At 42.1% G+C, this 23,071-nt stretch overlaps 2 protein-coding genes across 2 annotated transcripts in view; both read right to left on the bottom strand.

Moving 5' to 3' along the window:
* The window catches only part of LOC143997997 (ribosomal protein S6 kinase 2 beta-like), a 33,921-nt gene extending 26,822 nt beyond the window's left edge, over positions 1 to 7,099 (bottom strand). The window contains exons 1-5 of the mRNA XM_077493795.1: positions 7,032 to 7,099; positions 5,248 to 5,353; positions 3,684 to 3,852; positions 2,917 to 3,119; positions 1,861 to 2,643 (exon numbers count right to left, since the gene is read on the bottom strand). Of these exons, the coding sequence (XP_077349921.1) occupies positions 1,861 to 2,643; positions 2,917 to 3,119; positions 3,684 to 3,852; positions 5,248 to 5,353; positions 7,032 to 7,099 (1,329 nt within the window). The remainder of the gene's footprint in view (positions 1 to 1,860; positions 2,644 to 2,916; positions 3,120 to 3,683; positions 3,853 to 5,247; positions 5,354 to 7,031) is intronic.
* A 12,526-nt stretch (positions 7,100 to 19,625) lies between these two features.
* On the bottom strand, positions 19,626 to 21,540 carry LOC143997996 (serine/threonine-protein kinase SBK1-like). Its single transcript, XM_077493794.1, has 3 exons — positions 21,378 to 21,540; positions 20,692 to 20,894; positions 19,626 to 20,423 (listed from the first exon to the last, which is right to left on the bottom strand). Exons 1-3 carry the CDS (start codon positions 21,538 to 21,540, stop codon positions 19,626 to 19,628), a joined length of 1,164 nt encoding a protein of 387 aa, XP_077349920.1.
* Between the last annotated feature and the right edge of the window lie 1,531 nt (positions 21,541 to 23,071).

Below are 23,071 nucleotides of genomic sequence, written 5' to 3'. Positions count from 1 at the left end.
AAGGAAAGGATGATATATAGCAAACAAGGAAGTGTCAACATATACGATATCTGGAAATTGTGAAAAGAGAAATAGTAATTTGGAGGAAAAGGGTACTGTGGGTGAGACTAGATATTTGGGATTAAGGACAAGTACTTTGCTGAGGGTTGGATGAAGTGGTGAGTGATGGAGGTATTAGAAGAATGGTGGTGTGGTGTGTGCGTTTTGTAGATTAGGGGTGATTAAATGATAGACTTAAGTTGTCTATGAAGGGGAAGTATAGAAGCTCCCCTTTAATATGTTGTTTGAGGAATGTAAAATGTTTGTGAATTTTGTATGTTTTGTAAAATGGAAGAGCAAATAAATATATAAAGTTAAAAAAAAGAGATTCATCTCCAAATATTCCTTATCATTTATTCACTACTTGGCGAGTGACTGGCCTAGAACAATCCATGTGTATATCATATAATGGAAAATATCATACCAACATGATGTTCTGGGAAAACGACAAACCAAGTATTTTGAGACAAGGATGCAAAACCTGTAGCTTGTGCCATCAAAATGTGAAAGCAAATACCTTTCAAAACTATTGCTTCTGAGCACTGTACAATAAAACTAGGCTGACATTAATTAAGGAACTCATTAGATATCTGTCAGGATCAGCAGGTATTTTTCTGTATGGAGAAATTTCAAGAGCCCCACCCAGTGCACAGGAGGAGTAACTACTCAGATATGTACAAGTTACATCCACCATGTACTAGGCAGGGGGTCTTGTTCATCCACTGGGGATAGTCCAGACTTCTCATCAAAGAAAATGTAAAGAGATATTGTTGGAGAAAAACAAAATAAAATGTAAAGAAATATTGTTAGAAAAAAACAGAGAAATCATTCATGAAATTAAAACATGAACATGGAATTTATATTAATGAGCTGCATTTAGTCAGTTCTGAAGGTCTATTATTTGTTGAATATTGGAGTATCATGCAGTATTAAATTATATATTTATATATGAAATGATAAAAATTATAAGGTCAAAAGGTTACAAAAGGTTTGAAAAGGTTCCGTCAAGAGATTATATCATAGGATGTGTAAAATCACAAAATATCCACAGAATAGACAAATCTAGTTAATAAAACAAAATAGAAATGAATAGAGATCTAAACCAACCAGTAAGCAACCATCCTTCAATGGTCTGACTGCTCTAAATTGATAAAAACTGAACAACGCAGGTTCCTGTTATTGCTCTAAACGTGTTATAATTGGTTTTGGCAATGCCATCATAAAATAGCAACCATGTAAAAATGTTTGACCGCAAACTGCTAATATCATACCCAAGAACAGTCCTGCTATTACCATTGTTTGCTAGAAGACCCTTTGTATCGGCCTCTTTGATTCAAGTTTCACTTTAATATTCCTAACTACAAGGCTGAGCCCCACCTTCAAGAGTTCTATCATTGGCATATCTCCCAGCTTTCTGAGATGAAAGAGAAGGACACATAGCACAAAGTATTTACACCACATGCCATTCTTGCAATACATTCGAAGGTTGGATGAAAGGTTTAGTGCTTTACAACCTTTTTTGGGAGTTAAATACATTTTATAGAGATTTGTACATCTGAAGAGAAAGAAGAGGGACAAAGAGCTCCTAAAAATGAGTAATCCTTCTAAAAGGAGTAAACAGTGGCAGCTATGCATTGAACAAGACCACCGACAAATATTGTGGTGCAAAAAGGAATGACTTTGTGAAGAGTTGCTAGAGTGACATGACCGTAAAAGATGGAATGTTGAATTGAGAAAGCCACATACCTGAGAAAGTTGGCTGTGTGTGATGCTCTTTCAGATGCTCCATTACTCACCAATTCATGTTCATTCAATGTCTACCTCTGCACCAACATGTAAGGAAAATTCATCATCAAATATGATTACTGCCTCGTCCATGTTGCCCTTCTTTGGCTCTAGAACCATCTCAGACTGAGATCCAGAAGTTTCTGTGGTCAAAAGGTAAGACAAGGATGTGATGGAAACATGACCATGTGAGGTGTTCAGGTGGGAAGCCATGGATACCTCAGATTGTACAGAATGGCTTTCTATGGGATCCTCATCTTCTTGTCCTGTGGCTGCATCTGGGGTTTCTTCCTTCCAGCTTTCACACACATATTTCTGGATTTCTGTAGCTTTACTTCTTTTAGTAAAGTCAATGGCCAAAAGATCGATGAACATCCTTTGTATTCCAGTCGGAATCTTTCTCCATGCTTCAGGAGGGTTGTCCATATAAAAAAAGTCTTGCCAGTCAACAAACCGTTCAAATGCTTCATCATCAAGGATGGCCACCTGCCATGGAAACTCCCCTGTGAGTAGGCAGTAGATGATGACCCCAAACGACCACACATCCAGGCTGCTTTCTACAACCAGTCCATTAGAGATGGTCACGTCACGCAATTCTGGGGCCATGTAAGTTTTACTGCCACACCTGGAGGTTATCACTGTCCCTCTGACCTTAGCAAGGCCAAAGTTTGTGATCTTGATGGAGTGGCAGTCCTTGTCGAACACCAAAATGTTTTCTGGCTTTAAATCCATATGAACAAGTCCTTTTTCAGATATGAATTCGAGAGCATTGGAGATCTGTACAGCACACCTTTTAACAGCGTCTTCTGGAATTCCCACCTAGGAAAAAAAAATCAAAATACAATAGATGTTAACTACAGTAGGGTAGAAGAGAAATTCAGAATCAGTTAAAGTATATGTATGGCCATAACGTTTCTTTTTTTTTCCTTTAAGTTTTAGACTAGGGATGGATTCTATTTCTGTATGTGTTCCCCCAAAAGATTCACTTTTGTCTCGGCGATGGTAAATTGATGGGGAATTAAAAATATTTGTAATAAATTTTTTTTATCAAAACTTTAAAAAATTGGCATAATGAAACCTTAATGTACTTACATGTGGCAAAATCATGGAGCACAGATCACCAACAGGGGCCAGTTCTTGGACGAAGACGAAGTAGTCGATGGTGGTGAAGGCCATGCCATAACATCCGATGATGTTGGGATGAGAAGAAAGTAAGTATGAAACACTGAACTCCTGAAGGAAAGACCGCTGGCTGGTTCTGTTTTTATCCGTGATCTTCAATGCCATTTGTTGACCTGTGAAAAAACAAAAAGAAGAAGTTAGGAGTTTGAAGTTAGAAGTTTATAGCTCTTAATTTATTATGTCCACTTGAAAATCTCAACCCCATCTTGTTTCCTGGCTGAGTGATGTCCATAATTATTAGCATCATATCCTCCCTAGGCTGACTGTTCCCAGCCCACCCCTTTCATTCATTGGATTTCTATTCTTTTAATCATAGAGGATCAGAATCACATGTGACCATTATCTAGGGCAGTCTGAATGCAAATACAGTTTACTTCTCCAGGCAGATATGTACCCATCAAAGTATTTTGATATTTGCATTACTCTTCCCAAGACTCATCCTATTGCTTAGTTACCTAAATAATTCTACCAAAATTAATTCCTATTTTAAACAGTTTATGCTTAGCAACATCAAATAACGGTTTAAACATTTAAATACTTATGGGGATGTAATATAAAGTCTACATTCTACAGATTATATATATATATATATATATATATATATATATATATATATATATATATATATAAATAATTGTAGATGATATTGAATTGTTAGTTATATTAAATTCACTGACCTGTTATCCTGTGGTTTGCCAATAATACTCTTCCATAGCCTCCTTCTCCAAGTTCTTTCACCATGAGGAAGTACTCCTGCAAGTCTACCTGCTGTAGACCTTGTGAAAAGGAGGAGACCATTCTGTCCAGAAGACCTTCCACATTATGAGTAACGGAGGCCATAGTGTCCTGGAGAGGAAAAAAAAAAGAAAATAAATATTTTAAGACAAATTTTAGAAAAGTGTCAAATATGAATACTGTTACCAGCAGTTATATACCTATAAAAAAAGGAAATGCTCAATAAAGCTCCACTTATTAATGAATGTGACTCAGGAATAAGTTTCAGTCATATAAGTGAGAGTTTGAACAAAACAATGGAAAATGATGGAGTAAAGTTAAAGGGACCTTAATGTGGAAATACAGCGATCCATGTACAATAATATTATCAAGCAAGTTCATAACTTGTTCATGTACAAAATCAAATGGAAAAGCCAAGCCTTATAGCAATAAATAGGTGCCAGGATATATCCGATAGTTACCAGTTAAGTTGCGTGTGGGGCCATCTCGATTACTGGTGGTCAAAAAAATCATTTTACCCCCAAGTGTCCTTCGGGAAGAAAAGGTGTAGCTGCTGCCAGAAGAATTTTGGCGAATCTTATATTTCTGGCAGACACTGCCATGAAAAGGCCAACCAAACCATAAGATGACCTACCAGAAATTCTCAGCTTTTTTTGCTAACCAACGTTTCAGTTTAGTTACATAAAGTCAGGAGGATGAAGACAGAGCTCAGCCAGGTAAGAAGTGTAAATTGAATTAAAACTATCATGTCAATAATGGAAAATGGTTGCCTCTCTCTTTGTACCCAGTACAAGACAGCAGAGGCCATGCCAAAGGCCTATGAGAAGATATTTGTGACTCTTCCCTTAAACATTCTCGCCAAATCTGTGAAGTCCCAGAATGACCCACAATGACCATGAGTGATGTCATAACATCCAAAAACTCAATTGTAACTTTCCTTTTCAGGCACCGTAAAAAACATGTTCAAGACATTTTCCCGCTCAATGTCATCTTTATATTCTCAGCAAAACCTCATATCAGACTGACAGACTTCATGAAATAAATGGAAGGGAATACTCAGTGAGATCATTATGTGAAATTTTGTACTCTGGTTTTGGTGAGAGGGAATCTTTCATAGCAAAGAATCCAACACTGTTCAGTCATTTGTTTTGCACAAATTTGAATATTCTTGTAATAGGATTTTTTAACAGCTATATATTACTTAGCTACCCAAACATTTGTTTTGCTTTCTATTACATCACACAAATTACTATCTCAACCTTTATTGCATATAAATTTATTACTAACAACTTTTTTGTCAGACTGATCATGGCAAGCCTCCAATGGCTATCCTGTCTTCTATATACATTGTATTACATGTTATCCTGTCCTGAATCTCCATTCATTACCCCTTTCATCAGTTTTTCATATTTATTACATATACCTCATAAACCTCTGCAAGATTATTATCAGAATGTTCATTAAATCATAAAGATCCATTGATTGGTTAGAGGAAAGTGACCTTACCTTAATGTGAGGAGGATTCAGCGGTGATGAAGTCAGATTAGTTTCACAAAGTATTAAGTTAAACTGCAGATCAACACCGGACAACGTCACCAAATCTCCAGCTAGGCTGTAATAGATGAGTATACCGGGATCTCTGGAAGTAGTCACTGATCAGAGGAGGGAGAGGCCCATTTTATACAAGGGAGATGGGCGGGAACAGGTGAGAATGAAGACTTTCCATTGGCTTCTCATGTAAATGATGTGTAAATGACCCCGCATTGTTCTTGCTGATTTGCATATAAACAGTTTTTCTAGAGAATAGGTGATAGGATTAAAACATGCTAAAACCCAAATACTTTAAAAACTTTACTGAGTTTTAAAACTTTCTCCCATCTTAACTATAAAATGGAAATATTTTTGTTTTCTAATATATATTTTTTACCTGATTGTAGTTTGTAGAGTCGTTTGTATTATTGTATTATGTAGTTTTTCTTATTCACTAATACAAGAATGAAAAAGACCGCTGCCACCCAAGTTTTGGTAGAACATCTAATAAAATACTGTTAAAAAACATTGAGCAGCGCTGCTCTGTTTTTCTGGTGTCCCATCTCAACCTCCTTGGGGTTATCCTTAAAGTGGAACTTTAGGTAGAGAATCAAGTCCTGCTAGATCACTTCAGGTTGGCCCCTTTTTAAGGTATAGCTATGTAAAACATTAAAAATAAGTGCCTATACTGTTTAAAAAACAGTAATACACTGTGTTATCCTGCACTGCACATGCTCAGTTGCTTATCATTTTTAGGTATTTTTAGGCATTGCTGAGTTTGTAGAGGCCGACCGGCTGACCGCCTTCAAGCAGAATTAAACCCTCCTATCCTTTACATTCAAGAAAGCTGCTTCTGTTTCAAATGCAACTGCCATAGTGCTGAACATGTGACGAGTTATGACTCCAGATATTTGATGGTTTGACAGTTTGGTTGAGGACACAATCATATATGACAGTTTGCATTTCCAGCATTTCGGGAACGTAGCTTTATTTTTGAAACCGGTAAATTAATGGGTTTAGTTCTGTTTTATGATTTTCTGCTGGGGCTTTGAGCTTCAGAAAAATGGCAGCCTCCAGCAAGAAGTAACAGGAGCAATGCTGGAGGCAATTTACTTTAATTATTAATGTGGAATGTGTGTTCCTTGCTAAAGAACATTTTTTTTTATCAAGTTGTTATGGGTAAAGTTCCACTTTAAAATATAAATTCCGGAGTATTCACATCTCACCATATCTTACATTTGTTTTTCCATTAGATGTTTCAACTGGTTTCTAAGTCTATCCCAGTTTTTCCTTGGTGGAACTGAAAACTTCTTCTAAATCTACCATCCTTTTCTCCATATACCCAAATACATACATGGCAGCTAGTTATCGTAACCCAAAAAGATTATCAAAATTTTAAAAAGATGAATAAAACCAACCGGGGCCACAGAAAAAAAATGTTTAGGGACTTAAACCCCCTCCCCCCAAAAAAAAAACCTCTGCCACCCTAACTTTGATAGAGCATCAAAACTTTTTAAAAAGAAGCACATAAAAAAAAATCTAAAATGTAGTGAAAAATATGCAATAGTAACTATTTAACAATTTAAGTAAATATAATAATACGCCTGAGATTGTGTTATTTACTAAAAGTACACTTTGTTTTGTCTTGAACAATGACCATTTAGCTACAGAATATAGAGAGCTGTTACATCCAATAAAGAATTTATTATCTCATTGATGATTGGCTTGTGAATTGATATGCTAAAGAGGAGGTAGAATACCTGGCTGAGGTGTGACTGCTGATACTGTTTCCATCACAATGACCATGTTTATGGAAGCCATCCTCCATTGTTGGGAAGAGTGGTGTCCTATTGTGGTCCTCATTGAATTCCTGATTTGCATGATTGTCTCAGTATTAGAACACACACAGGGAAGAGTGGTGTCCAGCTGAGGCCCTCATTGAATGTCACAGTTGCATGATTATCTCAGTATTGGAACACACACAGATAGTAACATAAGTAACCTGTACAAGAGTTGCCAAACAAAATAAAAAAAACACTAACACCTGATCCTCGCAAATCAAGAATCATTTCCAACGATGGGAACTTTTATGACCTCTCCATGTGGTGAAAACAAGAGTCACAGGTCTTCTTTTTGCTTTATATTAATAAATGTTTTACCTGATTGTAGACTGAATATCTCATACAAGTGGAGTATGGACCAGATAATCAATTGAGAATAAAAAAAAACATCCATGTAATATGGGTTGTAGGTTCTTGCTGGTTGTTAATCATTGTTCAATAACATTGTTGTCAATAATGTTTTGTTAAATTAAATCCATTGAGGTGTAAAAAGATTAAAATGAACATGAAATGTAATCAACATAAACATATTTGTACAAGAATTAAAAGGACCTGTCAGGACAGGAATATCGGAGCTGCCATGTCTGGGCTTATATCTAGAGATTCATCTCCAGGGTGTGACCGGATGCAGGTGTTGGTGAGAGCGAGTGAGGAGGGAGTTTGGCGTCCTCTCGCCCCCCTCCCTCCCACTCCTGGTGAATTGATGATGCCGTGACCCATTCGGCTGCTTGCTTAGTGGTCTCGCTGTGTGAACGAGGGGCGTAGACGGGGCGGTACACAAGAACTGTTCTGGCGCACACAGCACAGCAAGAGCGGAGGACGAGGGATGAGGACCAGACATCGGTCGGGTGTGAGGTAGTAGAGGGGGTAGCGAGAGAAGTGAGAGGCTGCCTCCCCTCCCTCCCCCCTGATGGCTGCTGAGCTGGCCGCTAGGGAAAGCAGCCAGTACTAGAGCAACTCAGCCTCTGATCAATGCGATTAATCAGAGGGAGATTCGTGAGAGGGTTCCCCTATCCTTATCAGCGGTGATACAGAGGTGCCACAAGTCGAATCACGAGGGGCTGTCTTTTAAATGAAAGAGTCTCAGCGCAAGAGACAGCACTTGACAAGCAACACAACACAGGACATCTGAAGCTGATTGCAGCAACCTATTGAAAAATTCAGCACTTGGATTGGTGAGAAATACCCATAACTTTTGTTGTTTGCTTTTTCTTTTTTTTTGTTCTTTTTTTTTCTCATATTATATGAGAAAGCAGAAGGGATAAGGACTGTGTTTGGTTGTTCAGGGACATTTCAAGAGGTGGGTTTCACGGTCTGTGTTGCTACTTGAACTGATATCTGAACTACCCCCTCTTTTTCCTCCCTAAGAATCTTTGTGCAGCGGAATAAATTTACACATCAACATTCCCCTTATTAGGGGCAGTCAAATAACGAAAGGACTGTAAGCAGTTGTACATTTGGTACCTGGTATTTAGCCTTGTTAAAAGGCTAAATAGCTCCACAAAGTCTAGTCAAGCAAGTCAAGCAGCAGCAAAGCTTGAAGACCGGGCCACCACTAGTAAAACAGCTAAATTAAGAAAGCGGAGGCCCGTCAAGAAGAATCGAAGAGGGGGACAGGACCCCCGAAGTCGGAAGAAGACCCCCGGGTGACGACGAAGAAGAAAGCCGGACTCCTCTGCTATTAAAAGAGCTAGCAGAAGATAGCAGAGGAGTCCGGCGAGAAGACCCCCCCCAAGACGGATGAAGACCCCCAGAGCTGTGCAATAAATTATTTTAAACTCTTGTGTGGTGTTTTTTTTTCCACCAGGTGAATGGGTAGGGGTACATTGTGGGGAGCCAGTATCAGGGGGCTCCCAGATTCCAATAAGCCCCCCGCCCGCAGACCCTGACAATCAACGGCCAGGGTTGTCGGGAAGAGGCCCTTGTCCTCATCAACATGGGGACAAGGTGCTTTGGGGTGGGGGGGCCGCAGGCCCCCCATCCCCAAAGCACCCCCCATTTTGAGGGCACGCCGCCTGGTATGGCTCAGGAGGGAGGGCACTCGCTCGTCCCCACCCCCTGTTATGACCGGCCGGGCTGCGTGCTCAGATAAGGGTCTGATATGGACCTTGGGGGACCCCCACGCTGTTTTTTTTTCGCCGTAGGGCTTCCCCTTTAAGTCCATACCAGGTGACGGGGCAGCGACGTGTCAATATCGCTGCCAAAGGTGATTACATTGAATTCCTTCGCTAGTCCCGGCTACCTGGAGCCGCATTCAAAATGAACGGACTTTCCTCCATGTGTAATTTCAAAAGTCCGGCAGACTAACACACAGACGGCCGAATTGTCCGCCGGACTTTTTGAGTCAAATCTACTTTCTTAGTCCGCCGGACTTTTGGGGAAAAAAAGTCAGCCGGAGCCCGCACACGGGTGGATTGTCCGGTGGACTCTGGTCGGTCGGACCAAATCCGCCGGATAATCTGATCGTGTGTACACAGCATATGATAGCACAAGTTATTACTAGCAATAAAGAAAGTAATAAAGAAAGGAAAGAAGATGCACTAATGAGTAAAGGTATTGCACACAAAAGTCACAGAAGCAATCAAAATTTAGAACTATTATGAATAGAGAAAGACTGGTTAACAAAAAGAGTATTTTTATATGTTCCTGGAACACTAGGGGATTGGGAGACCCAGGGAAAAAAGCTGCAGTATTGTCAATGGCTAAAATTTATGGGGCCACAATTTTATGTTTACAGGAGACTCATCTTACTAGGGTGTCCATCCCTCAATTGGGATGGGGAGAGTTTCCTCAGCAGTTCCATTCGACTCATACGTCTTTCTCTAGAGGAGTGAGTATTCTTGTTAGATTAGGGATTACGTTTAACTGTATTCAAAGCAAGATCGACGACCAGGGGCAGTATGTCTTTTTAGATTGTAAGATAGAAAATAAAACATTTTTACTGGCAAACATGTATATTCCCCCCACCCTTTGGCATAGAGATATTTTTTGATCTATTAGAGTTTGTGCTGGACCAGCTGGGACTCCCTGTTTTGGTAGTGGGAGATTTCAACGCAGTTGTTGACCAATCATTAGATAAGCTCCCACAGGGGAGCCATCAGAGAGGGATAACGGAAGGTCGATTACCCCAGTTTATGGGCAAGATGGGACTGAAAGACATTTGGCGATTAAGAAATCCGGGATCTCTGAGTTATTCCTGCTTTTCCAGTACCCATTCTACATTATCAAGGATCGATATGATGCTTGGTAACGACAAGGTCACCCCCATGATAAATAATCTTAGATATATGCCAAGAGGACTTTCGGACCACTCACCATTAATAGCTTCATTGGAGGTTGGGGCATGTAGTAACTATAGGGAATAGAGAATTAGTCCTGCCTGGCTGGAACTCATGGGTGAACCCCAAGAAGGTATTAAGGGCCTTAAAATAATGTATCGACTTGAATACGGGCTCAGCCCCCCAGGGGGTAGTGAGGGACACAATTAAGGCCTTTCTCCGTGGACTATTGATCCAGCAAATCTCAAAAATTAAAAAACACTCAAGGGAAAGGGAGGAAATGGCAGCAGGTAAAGTTGCACTCCTAGAAGAAAAATACATAAGTGATCCGACACCTGGGAACTTTAAAGTATGGACGGAGGCACAACAAAATTATTGTTTAATAGTACTAGGTAAAGTGGAGAACAAACAACTTTTCCAGTAGCAAATTGTTTTTGGGAAGGGGAAAGTGTAGGTAGGATGTTGGCTCACCTAGTTAGATCTAATGCACCATCATCAGTTGTACCGACAATCACTATTAGTGAGGATAGGACATCCTCATATACACCAGAGATAGTGGATAGATTTAAAATATATTATGAAGATCTTTATCGGTCTAACCAGGATGAAAATGAGGAAGAAATGAACACGTTTTTCCATAATTTGGAGGTCCCCTGCCTCTCAGAGGAGGACAGGGCTGCTCTTGACAGCCATGTCACCCTTGAAGAGCTACAGCGGACCATACGTGAGATGGCGGGCTCAAAGTCCCCCGGCCCGGACAGTCTCCCTATCGAAATCTACCGTCATTATGGTGAGGTGCTCCTCCCCGAACTGCTAAAGGTGTTTAACTCCTCGGCGGTGAAGGGGGGGGGCTCCGCCATCTATGATGGAGTCTACTATAATAGTTATCCCTAAAGAGAATAAAGATCCACTTAACCATGCCTCATATAGACCTATCTCTCTACTTAATTCAGATGTTAAGGTATTATCAAAGGTCCTGGCGGCTAGATTAAATGGAGTCATACATAAGTTGGTTCATCGGGTTTTATTCCCGGCAGGTCTACCAGTAACAATATTCGACGGCTGTTTTTGAATCTTGTGAAAAAGAGAGTGAAGAGCAAGATACGAAGACTCTCTCTAGTAAATTAATGCATAAATCTTTGACCGAAGTATTGGAGGCAGAAACATTCTTGAGGGGGCCCCCTACTCTCGAATTGATGGTAAGAGTTTGGGAAGTGGGAAAGAAAACCCTGGGCTATAGAGGATTGTCTGAGTACTCCCACTTGTGTGATAATAATAAGCTGGGTGAGGTGCAGAAATTGGGTCCAATTAGAAAATGGGAAAGACAAGGTTTAAAGTTTCTTTCACAGATTTTTCCATGAGGGAAAGTAGAGATCTTTTCAAGATCTGTGAGACCAATTCGCACTCCCCAAGCAGTAATTTTTCAGGTATTTACAGGTGAGGCATGCTTTCAGCAGTTTAAAGGGAGGGCGATGGAATGGAGCACTATACCTATATTACAGAAGATTATTAAGGTTAACACACGAAAGGGTCTAATATTCAAAATATATCCAAGCATCTACAAAGGAAATTGGAAAGGGCTGCAGTTAAGACCCTATAGGAGGAAATGGGAGAAAGATATTGGAGACATATCAGAATTGCAATGGGAAAGGTTTCTTGAATTAGCTCCATGGGTATCGCTCTCCCCACCCCAGAAAATGTCACACCTTTTCTTGCTGTATAGGGTTTACTATACACCACAAAAACTCTTTTGGTTTGGTCGGAGGAAAAACAACACTTGCCCAAGATGCGGAAGAACGGGGGGGATCTTATCCATATGTTTTGAAGATGTCCAAAACTATTTTGATATTGGAGGGAGGTAGTGGATACTATTGCTCGAGTTTTTAAAACCCGAATAGATATGGATCCCATACTGTGTGTATTGGGGTGGATAGAGGGAAAGGGTAAACCAAGAGATACACAGCTAGCAGTGTTGAGATGCCTTATCCAGGCTAGTAGACTCATTGCCCAGAGGTGGCAGTCTCCCGTCCCCCCCATCATGTAGGGATTGGGAACAAAGTATGGACATGGTAATTCTTGAGGAAAGGAAAGGATGATATATAACAAATAAGGAAGTGTCAACATATACGATAAGATCTGGAAATTGTGGAAAGAGAAATAGTAATTTGGAGGAAAAGCGTACTGTGGGTGAGGCTAGATGTTTGGGATTAAGGACAAGTACCTTGCTGAGGGATGGAGGGACCACCGTTCTCGCATGCGCACTCGCATCACTAGTCAGCCTGGGCATCGGCGCGGGTGCACACTAACGCACCTTCCAGGATCCGATACTGCCTTCCAGGTTCATCGGGTTGCCAGCCTTGCCTTCACTGCCAGTTCTGCCAAGCCGTCTCCTGCTTCCACCAGCTCCTGTGGTTCCAGCATCTGGAGGTTCGCCACTTCGCCCGCATCTGCTGCTGCATCCGGCCAGACTCTCCTACCCCGCTGTGCTCTCATATCACTGTTCTCACTCCAGTGGGACTTGAACCAGAGCCGTAAGAGAGGTCTTCTTCCGTCAAGTCAGGCTCACCACCCAGGTACCTAACAGTACAAACAGCCATGACTGAGCCTGCGGAAGGAGCCTCTGCTATGAAGGAGATCTGTTCACACCTTGCGGCTCTCACCAGGCCGTGAAGTCTCTTCAGGAGGGGTATACCAGATTGGAGGAACGAGTTCAGCATCTGTCCAGTTCCGGTCCCACGGTCACTGTACCTCCGTCTCCTCCTGCTCAACCCATCTCCCAGCCTGCTGTTATGATGCCTCCACCTGAACCAAGGGTGCCTATTCCTGAGAGGTTCTCAGGGGACCGTTCCAAGTTCCGGGCCTTCCGCAATGCCTGCCAGTTGTACTTCGCCCTTCAGCCCAGAACTTTTTCCCTGGAAGCAACCAAGGTGGGATTCGTCATGTCTCTATTACAAGGAGAGCCTCAAACCTGGGCCCATCACCTCCTGGAGAATGACAATACATTGACTCAGACTCTCTCTTCTTTCTTTGAGGGGATGGCCCAGCTATACAATGACCCTCAACGGACTGCCACTGCTGAATCTGCCCTATCTGCGCTCCAGCAAGGGCGCAGAATGGCCGAGGACTATGTTACGGACTTCAGACACCCAGTGGAACGAGTCAGCCCTGAAGCATCAGTTCCGCATGGGCCTTTCTGAAAGTCTCAAAGATGAACTGGCCTAATCGCACTTGCCATCCAGATCGACCGACGGCTTCGAGAACGAAGGGCCGAATGCTCCTCACAACCCAACCGGCCTGCTTGGATGACTGCGAGAGTTCCAACCCCTGCGCCCTTTTTCTCACCTCCCCACAAGGGGGTCCTGCCAGCTGTGCCCCAGTTGCTGATTAACCAATGCAGCTCGGACTGTTGCGACTCTCCTTGTCACCAGAAGAGCGAGCCCGGCGCCGGCAGTTGAACTTATGCCTTTACTGTGGTGGATCTGGACATTATGTAATTAACTGCCCTGCAAAGACACGTAAGTGCCTCTCTTCTGTGTCTGCCAGTCTTGTACCCTTGCCAACCAACACAACCAACATTGCTCTTCCTCTCTTATTGCAGCTTCAGGAAAATACGGTCTCCATCAATGCCATCATTGATTCCGGGGCCTGCAGCTGCTTTATCGATTTCGCCTTCACCAGCCTGCATACCATACCTCTTCGGAGGAAGACCCATGGACTATCCATTTTTCTGGCAGACGGTTCTCGCATCAAGTCAGGCCAAGTAACCCAGGAGACACTTTTCCTACCAGCTATCTCCCCTTGCCAGCATAAGGAACTATTAACCTTCGATGGGATCTCATCACCCCTGTTTCCGGTGATCCTGGGCATACCTTGGCTACAGACCCATAATCCCACCATTAACTGGTCCACTGGAGAGGTGAAGTTCCTGTCCCCCTATTGCTTAGACCACTGTTTCCCTGAGGCATTTGACCGGCCTGGAACACTTCTCTGCTTGGACTCTGATCAGAACTTATGTCAATCTGTGCCCGAACCATATTATGTGTTCCTGGACGTTTTCAGTAAACGGGGGGCAGACTCCCTTCCTCCATACCGTCCGTATGATTGTCCCATCGAGCTCCTTCCAGGGGCTGAAATCCCATTCGGACGCATCTTGTCCTAAAAGGAACAGGAGGCCCTGAAGGTCTACATTACAGAGAACCTCAAGAAGGGGTTCATTCGCCATTCCACCTCTCCCGCAGGCGCCGGAATATTCTTCGTCACCAAGAAGGATCAGTCACTTCGGCCCTGCGTGGATTACCATGAGTTGAACAAGATTACGGTCAAGAACCGCTACCCTCTGCCCTTGATACCAGAACTTTTCCAGAAGTTGAGATCGGCCACAATCTTTACTAAATTGGACTTAAGGGGGCATACAATCTGGTCCGCAATACGGGCCGGTGAGGAATGGAAGACAGCTTTCCAAACTCAATTTGGGCACTACGAATATCTTGTGATGCCTTTTGGGCTCTGCAATGCCCCTGCCACCTTTCATCATCTTATAAACGAAGTGTTCCGGGACTTTTTGGACGTCTGTTATAGTTTACTTGGACGACATCTTGATTTTCTCTGGGTCCCTGGAGCAACATCGAGGGCACGTTGGCAGGGTGCTGCTCCGGCTCCAACATGGATTATACGCCAAGGCCGAGAAATGCAGGTTTGAGCAGCGGAACATTCAATTTCTCGGTCTCGAGATTTCCCCAGCAGGCATCAGGATGGATCCACAGAAAGTATCTGCTGTACTCGACTGGCTGGCACCCACTGACAAGAAGGGGATATAGCGCTTTGTGGATTTTGCGAACTTTTATAGGAAGTTCATTAAGGGTTTTTCTGCCATCATCACCCCCATCACTCTACTCACTAAGCAGAATGTATGCTTCCATTGGGGCTCTGAGGCACAGGAGGCCTTCGAGAGGCTCAAAAGCCTGTTCACTTCTGCCCCCATTCTCAGCCATCCTGACCCATCTCGGCCCTTCATCCTTGAAGTCGATGCTTCCGAAGTGGCTGTGGAGGCGGTGGTATCGCAACGTCAAGGCAGTAATGACCTGATGCACCCCGTAGGGTTCTTTTCCCGGAAACTTTCTCCTGCTGAAAGGAACTACGACGTGGGAGACCGAGAGCTGCTGGCCATCAAGTCAGCATTAGAGGAATGGAGGTAATTGCTTAAAGGTGCTGTCCATCCTGTATTGATTTACACTGATCACAAAAACCTTGAATACCTCCCGAACCGCCAAGCGTCTGAAGCCCCGGCAGGCCCGCTGGGCCCTATTCTTTTCTCAGTTCTGCTTCCACATTACATACCGCCCTGGTTCAAAGAATGTGAAACCGGACGCGCTCTCGCGCATGTATGATGGTTCTAAGGATGCTGCGCCTCCAGACACTATTCTTCCTGCTAGCACCTTTTTGCTCGTTCAGCCTGATCTGCTGTCCCAGATAAGAGAAGCAACTCTTAATTCTCCTTGTCCTCTCCTTGTCGGGGACTACATTGACAACCAGAGAAGGTCTGCTGTGGAAGGACAGTCAAATCTTTGTCCCTGAGAACGTCCGGATAAGGGTCCTTACCCTTCTTCATGATCATTCCCTAGCAGGGCACTTTGGGGCTCGTAAGACTCTGGAACTCGTGCTGCGTACTTTCTGGTGGCCCGGCATTAAGGAATTTTGCAAGAAATACATTAACTCCTGCCCCATGTGCTTCCGGGGTAAAGCTACCAGGAACCGGGCCTGGGGGGCTGCTGAAACCGCTCCCTGCACCTGATCGACCCTGGCGAATGATCACCATGGACTTTATAGTCGAACTTCCACCCTCCGAGAACTGTACAGCCATCTTTGTAGTTGTAGACCGTCTGTCCAAGGTGGCCCATTTCCTACCTTTGAAAGGAACCCCTTCAGCATCTGAGATGGCCCGTATCTTCATTAAGGAGATCATTAGACTACATGGGGTACCCGCTAATATTGTGTCCAACAAGGGGGTCCAGTTTACTTCCTGGTTTTGGAGAGCTCTGTGTGAGAGTCTGAAGATAGAACTGGCTTTGTCTTCTGCTTACCACCCCCAAACCAACGGACAGAAGGAACGTACAAATCAGACTCTTGAACAGTATATCAGGTGTTTCACATCTTTTGTGCAGGACGATTGGTTATCCTTTTTCCCTTAGCTTAGTTCGCCTACAATAATGCCAGTTATCATTTCTTCCTGATCTCCTTTCAGAATCCTCCATTCCGGCAGTCCAGGACACTGTGACCTTTCTCCACCGCAACAACCAGATCCTACAGGAAGCTATATCCAAGGCTCAAGCGGATAGTAAGAAGACCTTCGATCAGAGGAGAAGGGGAGAATTGGTTCTTCAAATCAGGGATCAGGTATGGCTTTCAACTTCTAATCTTAAGCTAGCCTGTCCTTCCAAGAAGCTGGAACCCAAGTTTTTGGGGCCTTTTCCGGTTAAAAGGAGGATTAATAAGGTATCTTATGAACTGTCTTTACCTGAATCCATGAAAATACACCCGGTTTTTCATGTGTCCCTGCTTAAACCTTCAGTACCTGACCCCTTTCCTAATACAGGAACGAGACCGCCTGAGCCTGTTCTTGTCGATGGGAATGAGGAATACGAGGTAGAGGCCATTCTGGACTTTAGAAGACGGCAGGGACAAGGTCAGTTCTTGATTAAATGGAAAGGCTATGGCCCAGAGAGTAACTCTTGGGAACCTGATGATAATCTGCACGCTGAGAGTTTAATTCGGGCCTTTTTCTCCGCACACCCTGAAAAGAGAGACATTAGGGGCACCCAGAGGTTGTCCCTTGAGGGGGGGCAATGTCAGGGTCCCGCTCGCAAACTGCTGTTCGCGCATGTGCACTCGCACCGCTAGTCAGCCTGGGCATCGGCGCGGGTGCGCACGCCGCCGTGCCCCCCAGGCGTGCGCACGCTAACACGATTGGCGCCAGTGGCCCTATTTAAAGGTAAAGCTGCAGATGCTCTGTGCTGTTTGTCTGCAGCTAGTACCTGAAGAACCCCGTTTTCTGCCTGTTTGTTCCCGATTGCTTGACTCGGCTCCCATCTGACTTCGCTGCTCTCTCCCACCCCGACCTCGGCTTGCCTGACCTTATTTCGGACTACTTAATGTTGCTGAATCTCTGCCTGTTTTGACGTTGCGCTATCTGCCACCTGTCTGCTGGTTCCTACCTGCCTGACCTGTCTTGCCTACATCTCGTTTGGGGGCCTTCCAGGATTGGCTACTGCCTTCCAGGTTCATCGGGTTGCCAGCCTTGCCTTCACTGCCAGTTCTGCCAAGCCGTCTCCTGCTTCCACCAGCTCCTGTGGTTCTAGCATCTGGAGGTTCGCCGCTTCGCCTGCATCTGCTGCGGCATCCGGCCAGATTCTCCTACCCTGCTGTGCTCTCGTACCACTGTTCTCACTCCAGTGGGACTTGAACCAGAGCCGTAAGAGAGGTCTTCTTCTGTCAAGTCAGGCTCACCACCCAGTTACCTAACACTGAGGGATGGATGTAGTGGTGAGTGATGGAGGTATTAGAAGCATGGTGGTGTGTGCGTTTTGTAGATTAGGGGTGATTAAATTATAGACTTATGAAGTTGTCTATGAAGGGGGAGTCTAGATGCCCCCCTTTAATATGTTGTTTGAGGAATGTAAAATGTTTGTGAATTTTGTATGTTTTGAAAATAGGAAAAAGCAAATAAAGATATAAAGTAAAAAAAAAAAAAAAAAAGAGAGAGATTAATTTCCAAATATCCTTATCATTTTTTAACTACTTGGGGAGTGACTGACCTAGAACAATCTATGTGTATATCATATAATGGAAAATATCATACCAACATGATGTTCTGGGAAAATGATAAACCAAGTATTTGAGACAAGGATGCAAAACCTGTAGCTTGTGCCATCAAAATGTGCAAGCAAACACCTTTCAAAACTATTGCTTCTGAGCAATGTACAATACAACTAGGCTGACATTAATTAAGGAACTCATTAGATTTCTGTCAGGATCAGCAGGTATTTTTCTGTATGGAGAAATTTCAAGAGCCCCACCCAGTGCACAGGAGGCGTAACAACTCATATATGTACAAGTTACATCCACCATGTACTAGGCAGGGGGTCTTGTTCATCCACTGGGGATAGTCCAGACTTCTCATCAAAAAAATGTAAAGAGATATTATTAGAGAAAAACAAAATAAAATGTAAAGAAATATTGTTAGAATAAAACAGAGAAATCATTCATGAAATCAAAACATGAACATGGAATTTATATTAATGAGCTGCATTTAGTCAGTCCTGAAGGTCTATTTTTTGTTGAATATTGGAGTATCATGCAGTATTAAATTATATATTTATATATGAAATGATAAAAATTATAAGGTCAAAAGGTTACAAAAGGTTTGAAAAGGTTCCGTCAAGAGATTATATCACAGGATGTGTAAAATCACAAAATATCCACAGAATAGACAAATCTAGTTAATAAAACAAAATAGAAATGAATAGAGATCTTAACCAACCGGTAGGCAACCGTCCTTCAATGGTCTGACTGCTCTAAGTTGATAAAAACTGAACAGTGCAGGTTCCTGTTACTGCTCTAAACGTGTTATAATTGGTCTTGGCAATGCCATCATAAAATAGCAACCATGTAAAAATGTTTGACAGCAAATTGCTAATATCATACCCAACAAGAGTCCTGCTATTACCATTGTTTGCTAGAAGACCCTTTGTATCGGCCTCTTTGATTCAAGTTTCACTTTAATATTCATAACTACAAGGCTGAGCCCCACCTTCAAGAGTTCTATCATTGGCATATCTCCCAGCTTTCTGAGATGAAAGAGAAGGACACATAGCACAATGTATTTACTCCACATGCCATTCTTGCAAAACATTCGAAGGTATGATGAAAGGTTTAGTGCTTTACAACCTTTTTTGGGAGTTAAATACATTTTATAGAGATTTGTACATCTGAAGAGAAAGAAGAGGGACAGAGAGCTCCTAAAAATGATTAATCCCTCTAAAAGGAGTAAACAGTGGCAGCTATGCATTGAACAAGACCACCGACAGATATTGTGGTGCAAAAATGAATGACTTTGTGAAGAGTTGCTAGAGTGACATGACCCTAAAAGATGGAATATTGAATTGAGAAAGCCACATACCTGAGAAAGTTGGCTGTGTGTGATGTTCTTTCAGGTGCTCCATTACTCACCAATTCATGTTCATTCAATGTCTACCTCGGCACCAACATGTAAGGAGAATTCATCATCAAATATGATTACTGCTTCTTCCATGTTGTCCTTCTTTGGCTCTGGAACCATCTCAGACTGAGATCCAGAAGTTTCTGTGGTCAAAAGGTAAGACAAGGATGTGATGGAAACATGACCCTGTGAGTTGTTCAGGTGGGAAGCCATGGATACCTCAGATTGCACAGAATGGCTTTCTATGGGATCCTCATCTTCTTGTCCTGTGGCTGCATCTGGGGTTTCTTCCTTCCAGCTTTCACACACATATTTCAGGATTTCTGTAGCTTTACTTCTTTTAGTAAAGTCAATGGCCAAAAGATCGATGAACATCCTTTGTATTCCAGTCGGAATCTTTCTCCATGCTTCAGGAGGGTTGTCCATATAATAAAAGTCTTGCCAGTCAACAAACCGTTCAAATGCTTCATCATCAAGGATGGCCACCTGCCATGGAAACTCCCCTTTGAGTAGGCTGTAGATGATGACCCCAAACGACCAGACATCCAGGCTGCTTTCTACAACCAGTCCATTAGAGATGGTCACGTCACGCAATTCTGGGGCCATGTAAGATTTACTGCCACACCTGGAGGTTATCACTGTCCCTCTGACCTTAGCAAGGCCAAAGTCTGTGATCTTGATGGTGTGGCAGTCCTTGTCGAACACCAAAATGTTTTCTGGCTTTAAATCCATATGAACAAGTCCTTTTTCAGATATGAATTCGAGAGCATTGGAGATCTGTACAGCACACCTTTTAACAGCGTCTCCTGGAATTCCCACCTAGGAAACAAAAAATCAAAATACAATAGATGTTAACTACAGTAGGGTAGAAGAGAAATAAAGAATCAGTTAAAGTATATGTATGGCCATAACATTTCCTTTTTTTTAGTTTTAGACTAGGGATGGATTCTATTTCTGTATGTGTTCCCCCAAAAGATTCACTTTTGTCCCGGCGATGGTAAATTGATGGGGAATTCAAAATATTTGTAATAACATTTTTTTATCAAAACTTTAAAAAATTGGCATAATGAAACCTTAATGTACTTACATGTGGCAAAATCATGGAGCACAGATCACCAACAGGGGCCAGTTCTTGGACGAAGACGAAGTAGTCAATGGTGGTGAAGGCCATGCCATAACATCCGATGATGTTGGGATGAGAAGAAAGTAAGTATGAGACACTGAACTCCTGAAGGAAAGACCGCTGACTGGTTCTGTTTTTATCCGTGATCTTCAATGCCATTTGTTGACCTGTGAAAAAACAAAAAGAAGAAGTTAGGAGTTTGAAGTTAGAAGTTTATAGCTCTTAATTTATTATGTCCACTTGAAAATCTCAACCCCATCTTGTTTCCTGGCTGAGTGATGTCCATCATTATTATCATCATATCCTCCCTAGGGTAACTGTTCCCGGCCCACCCCTTTCATTCATTGGATTTCTATTCTTTTAATCATAGAGGATCAGAATCACATGTGACCATTATCTAGGGCAGTCTGAATGCAAATACAGTTTACTCCTCCAGGCAGATATGTACCCATCAAAGTATTTTGATATTTGCATTACTCTTCCCAAGACCCATCCTATTGCTTAGTTACCTAAATAATTCTACCAAAATTAATTCATATTTTAAACAGTTTATACTTAGCAACATCAAATAACGATTTAAACATTTAAATACTTATGGGGATGTAATATAAAGTCTACATTCTACAGATCATATATATAAATTCACTGACCTGTTATCCTGTGGTTTGCCAATAATACTCTTCCATAGCCTCCTTCTCCAAGTTCTTTCACCATGAGGAAGTACTCCTGTAAGACTACCTGCTGTAGACCTTGTGAATAGGAGGAGACCATTCTGTCCAGAAGACCTTCCACATTATGAGCAACGGAGGCCATAGTGTCCTGGAGAGGGGAAAAAAAAAGAAAATAAATATTTTAGGACAAATTTTAGAAAAGTGTCAAATATGAATACTGTTACCAGCATTTATATACCTATAAAAAAAAGGAAATGTTCAATAAAGCTCCACTTATTAAAGAATGTGACTCAGGAATAAGTTTCAGTCATATAAGTGAGAGTTTGAACAAAACAATAGAAAATGATGGAGTAAAGTTAAAGGGACCTTAATGTGTAAATACAGCGATCCGTGTACAATAATAATATCATGCAAGTTCATAACTTGTTCATGTACAAAATCAAATGGAAAAGCCAAGCCTTATAGCAATAAATAGGTGCCAGGATATATCCAATAGTTACCAGTTAAGTTGCGTGTGGGGCCATCTCGATTACTGGTGGTCAAAAAAATAATTTTACCCCCAAGTGTCCTTCATGAAGAAAAGGTGTAGCTGCTGCCAGAAGAATTTTGATGAATCTTATATTTCTGGCAGACGCTGCCATGAAAAGGCCAACCATATCATAAGATGACCTACCAGAAATTCTCAGCTTTTTTTGCTAACCAACGTTTCAGTTTAGTTACATAAAGTCAGGAGGATGAAGACAGAGCTCAGCCAGGTAAGAAGTGTAAATTAAATTAAAACTATCATGTCAATAATGGAAAATGGTTGCCTCTCTCTTTGTACCCAGTACAAGACAGCAGAGGCCATGCTAAAGGCCATGAGAGGATATTAGTGACTCTTCCCTAAAACATTTTCGCCAAATCTGTGAAGTCCCAGAATGACCCACAATGACCATGAGTGATGTCATAACATCCAAAAACTCAATTGTCACTTTCCTTTTCAGGCACCTTAAAAAACATGTTCAAGACATTTTCCCGCTCAATGTCATCTTTATGTTCTCAGCAAAACCTCATATCATCAGACTGACAGACTTCATGAAATAAATGGAAGGGAATACTCAGTGAGATCATTATGTGAAATGTTGTACTCTGGTTTTGGTGAGAGGGAATCTTTCATATCAAAGAACTCAACACTGTTTAGTCATTTATTTTGCACAAATTTGAATATTCTTGTAATAGGATTTTTAAACAGCTATATATTACTTAGCTACCCAAACATTTGTTTTGCTTTCTATTACATCACACAAATTACTATCTCAACTTTTATTGCATACAAATTTATTACTAACAACATTTTCATCAGACTGATCATGGCAAGCCTCCAATGGCTATCCTGTCTTCTGTATACATTGTATTACATATTATCCTGTCCTGAACCTCCATTCATTACCCCTTTCATCAGTTTTTCATATTTATTACATATACTTCATAAACCTCTGCAAGATTATTATCAGAATGTTCATTAAATCATAAAGATCCATTGATTGGTTAGAGGAAAGTGACCTTACCTTAATGTGGAGAGGATTCAGTGGTGATGAAGTCAGATTAGTTTCACAAAGTATTAAGTTAAACTGCAGATCAACACCGGACAACGTCACCAAATCTCCAGCTAGGCTGTAATAGATGAGTATACC

The sequence above is a fragment of the Lithobates pipiens genome, unplaced genomic scaffold (genome assembly GCF_037356315.1).
Source record: "Lithobates pipiens isolate NorthernLeopardFrog02 unplaced genomic scaffold, aLitPip1_a1.2 Scaffold_19, whole genome shotgun sequence".
NCBI lineage: Eukaryota > Metazoa > Chordata > Amphibia > Anura > Ranidae > Lithobates > Lithobates pipiens.
The sequence above is the reverse complement of the archived record's forward strand: the minus strand, read 5'-3'. Positions and strand labels throughout refer to the sequence as shown.

Coding starts and splice junctions, on each gene's coding strand:
- LOC143997996 (XM_077493794.1), bottom strand. CDS start 21,540: ATGGCCTCCGTTGCTCATAATGTGGAAGGTCTTCTGGACAGAATGGTC. Junction 20,895..21,377: donor GGCAAACCACAGGATAACAG/GTCAGTGAATTT, acceptor GTTTTTTCACAG/GTCAACAAATGGCATTGAAG. Junction 20,424..20,691: donor GCTCCATGATTTTGCCACAT/GTAAGTACATTA, acceptor TTTGTTTCCTAG/GTGGGAATTCCAGGAGACGC.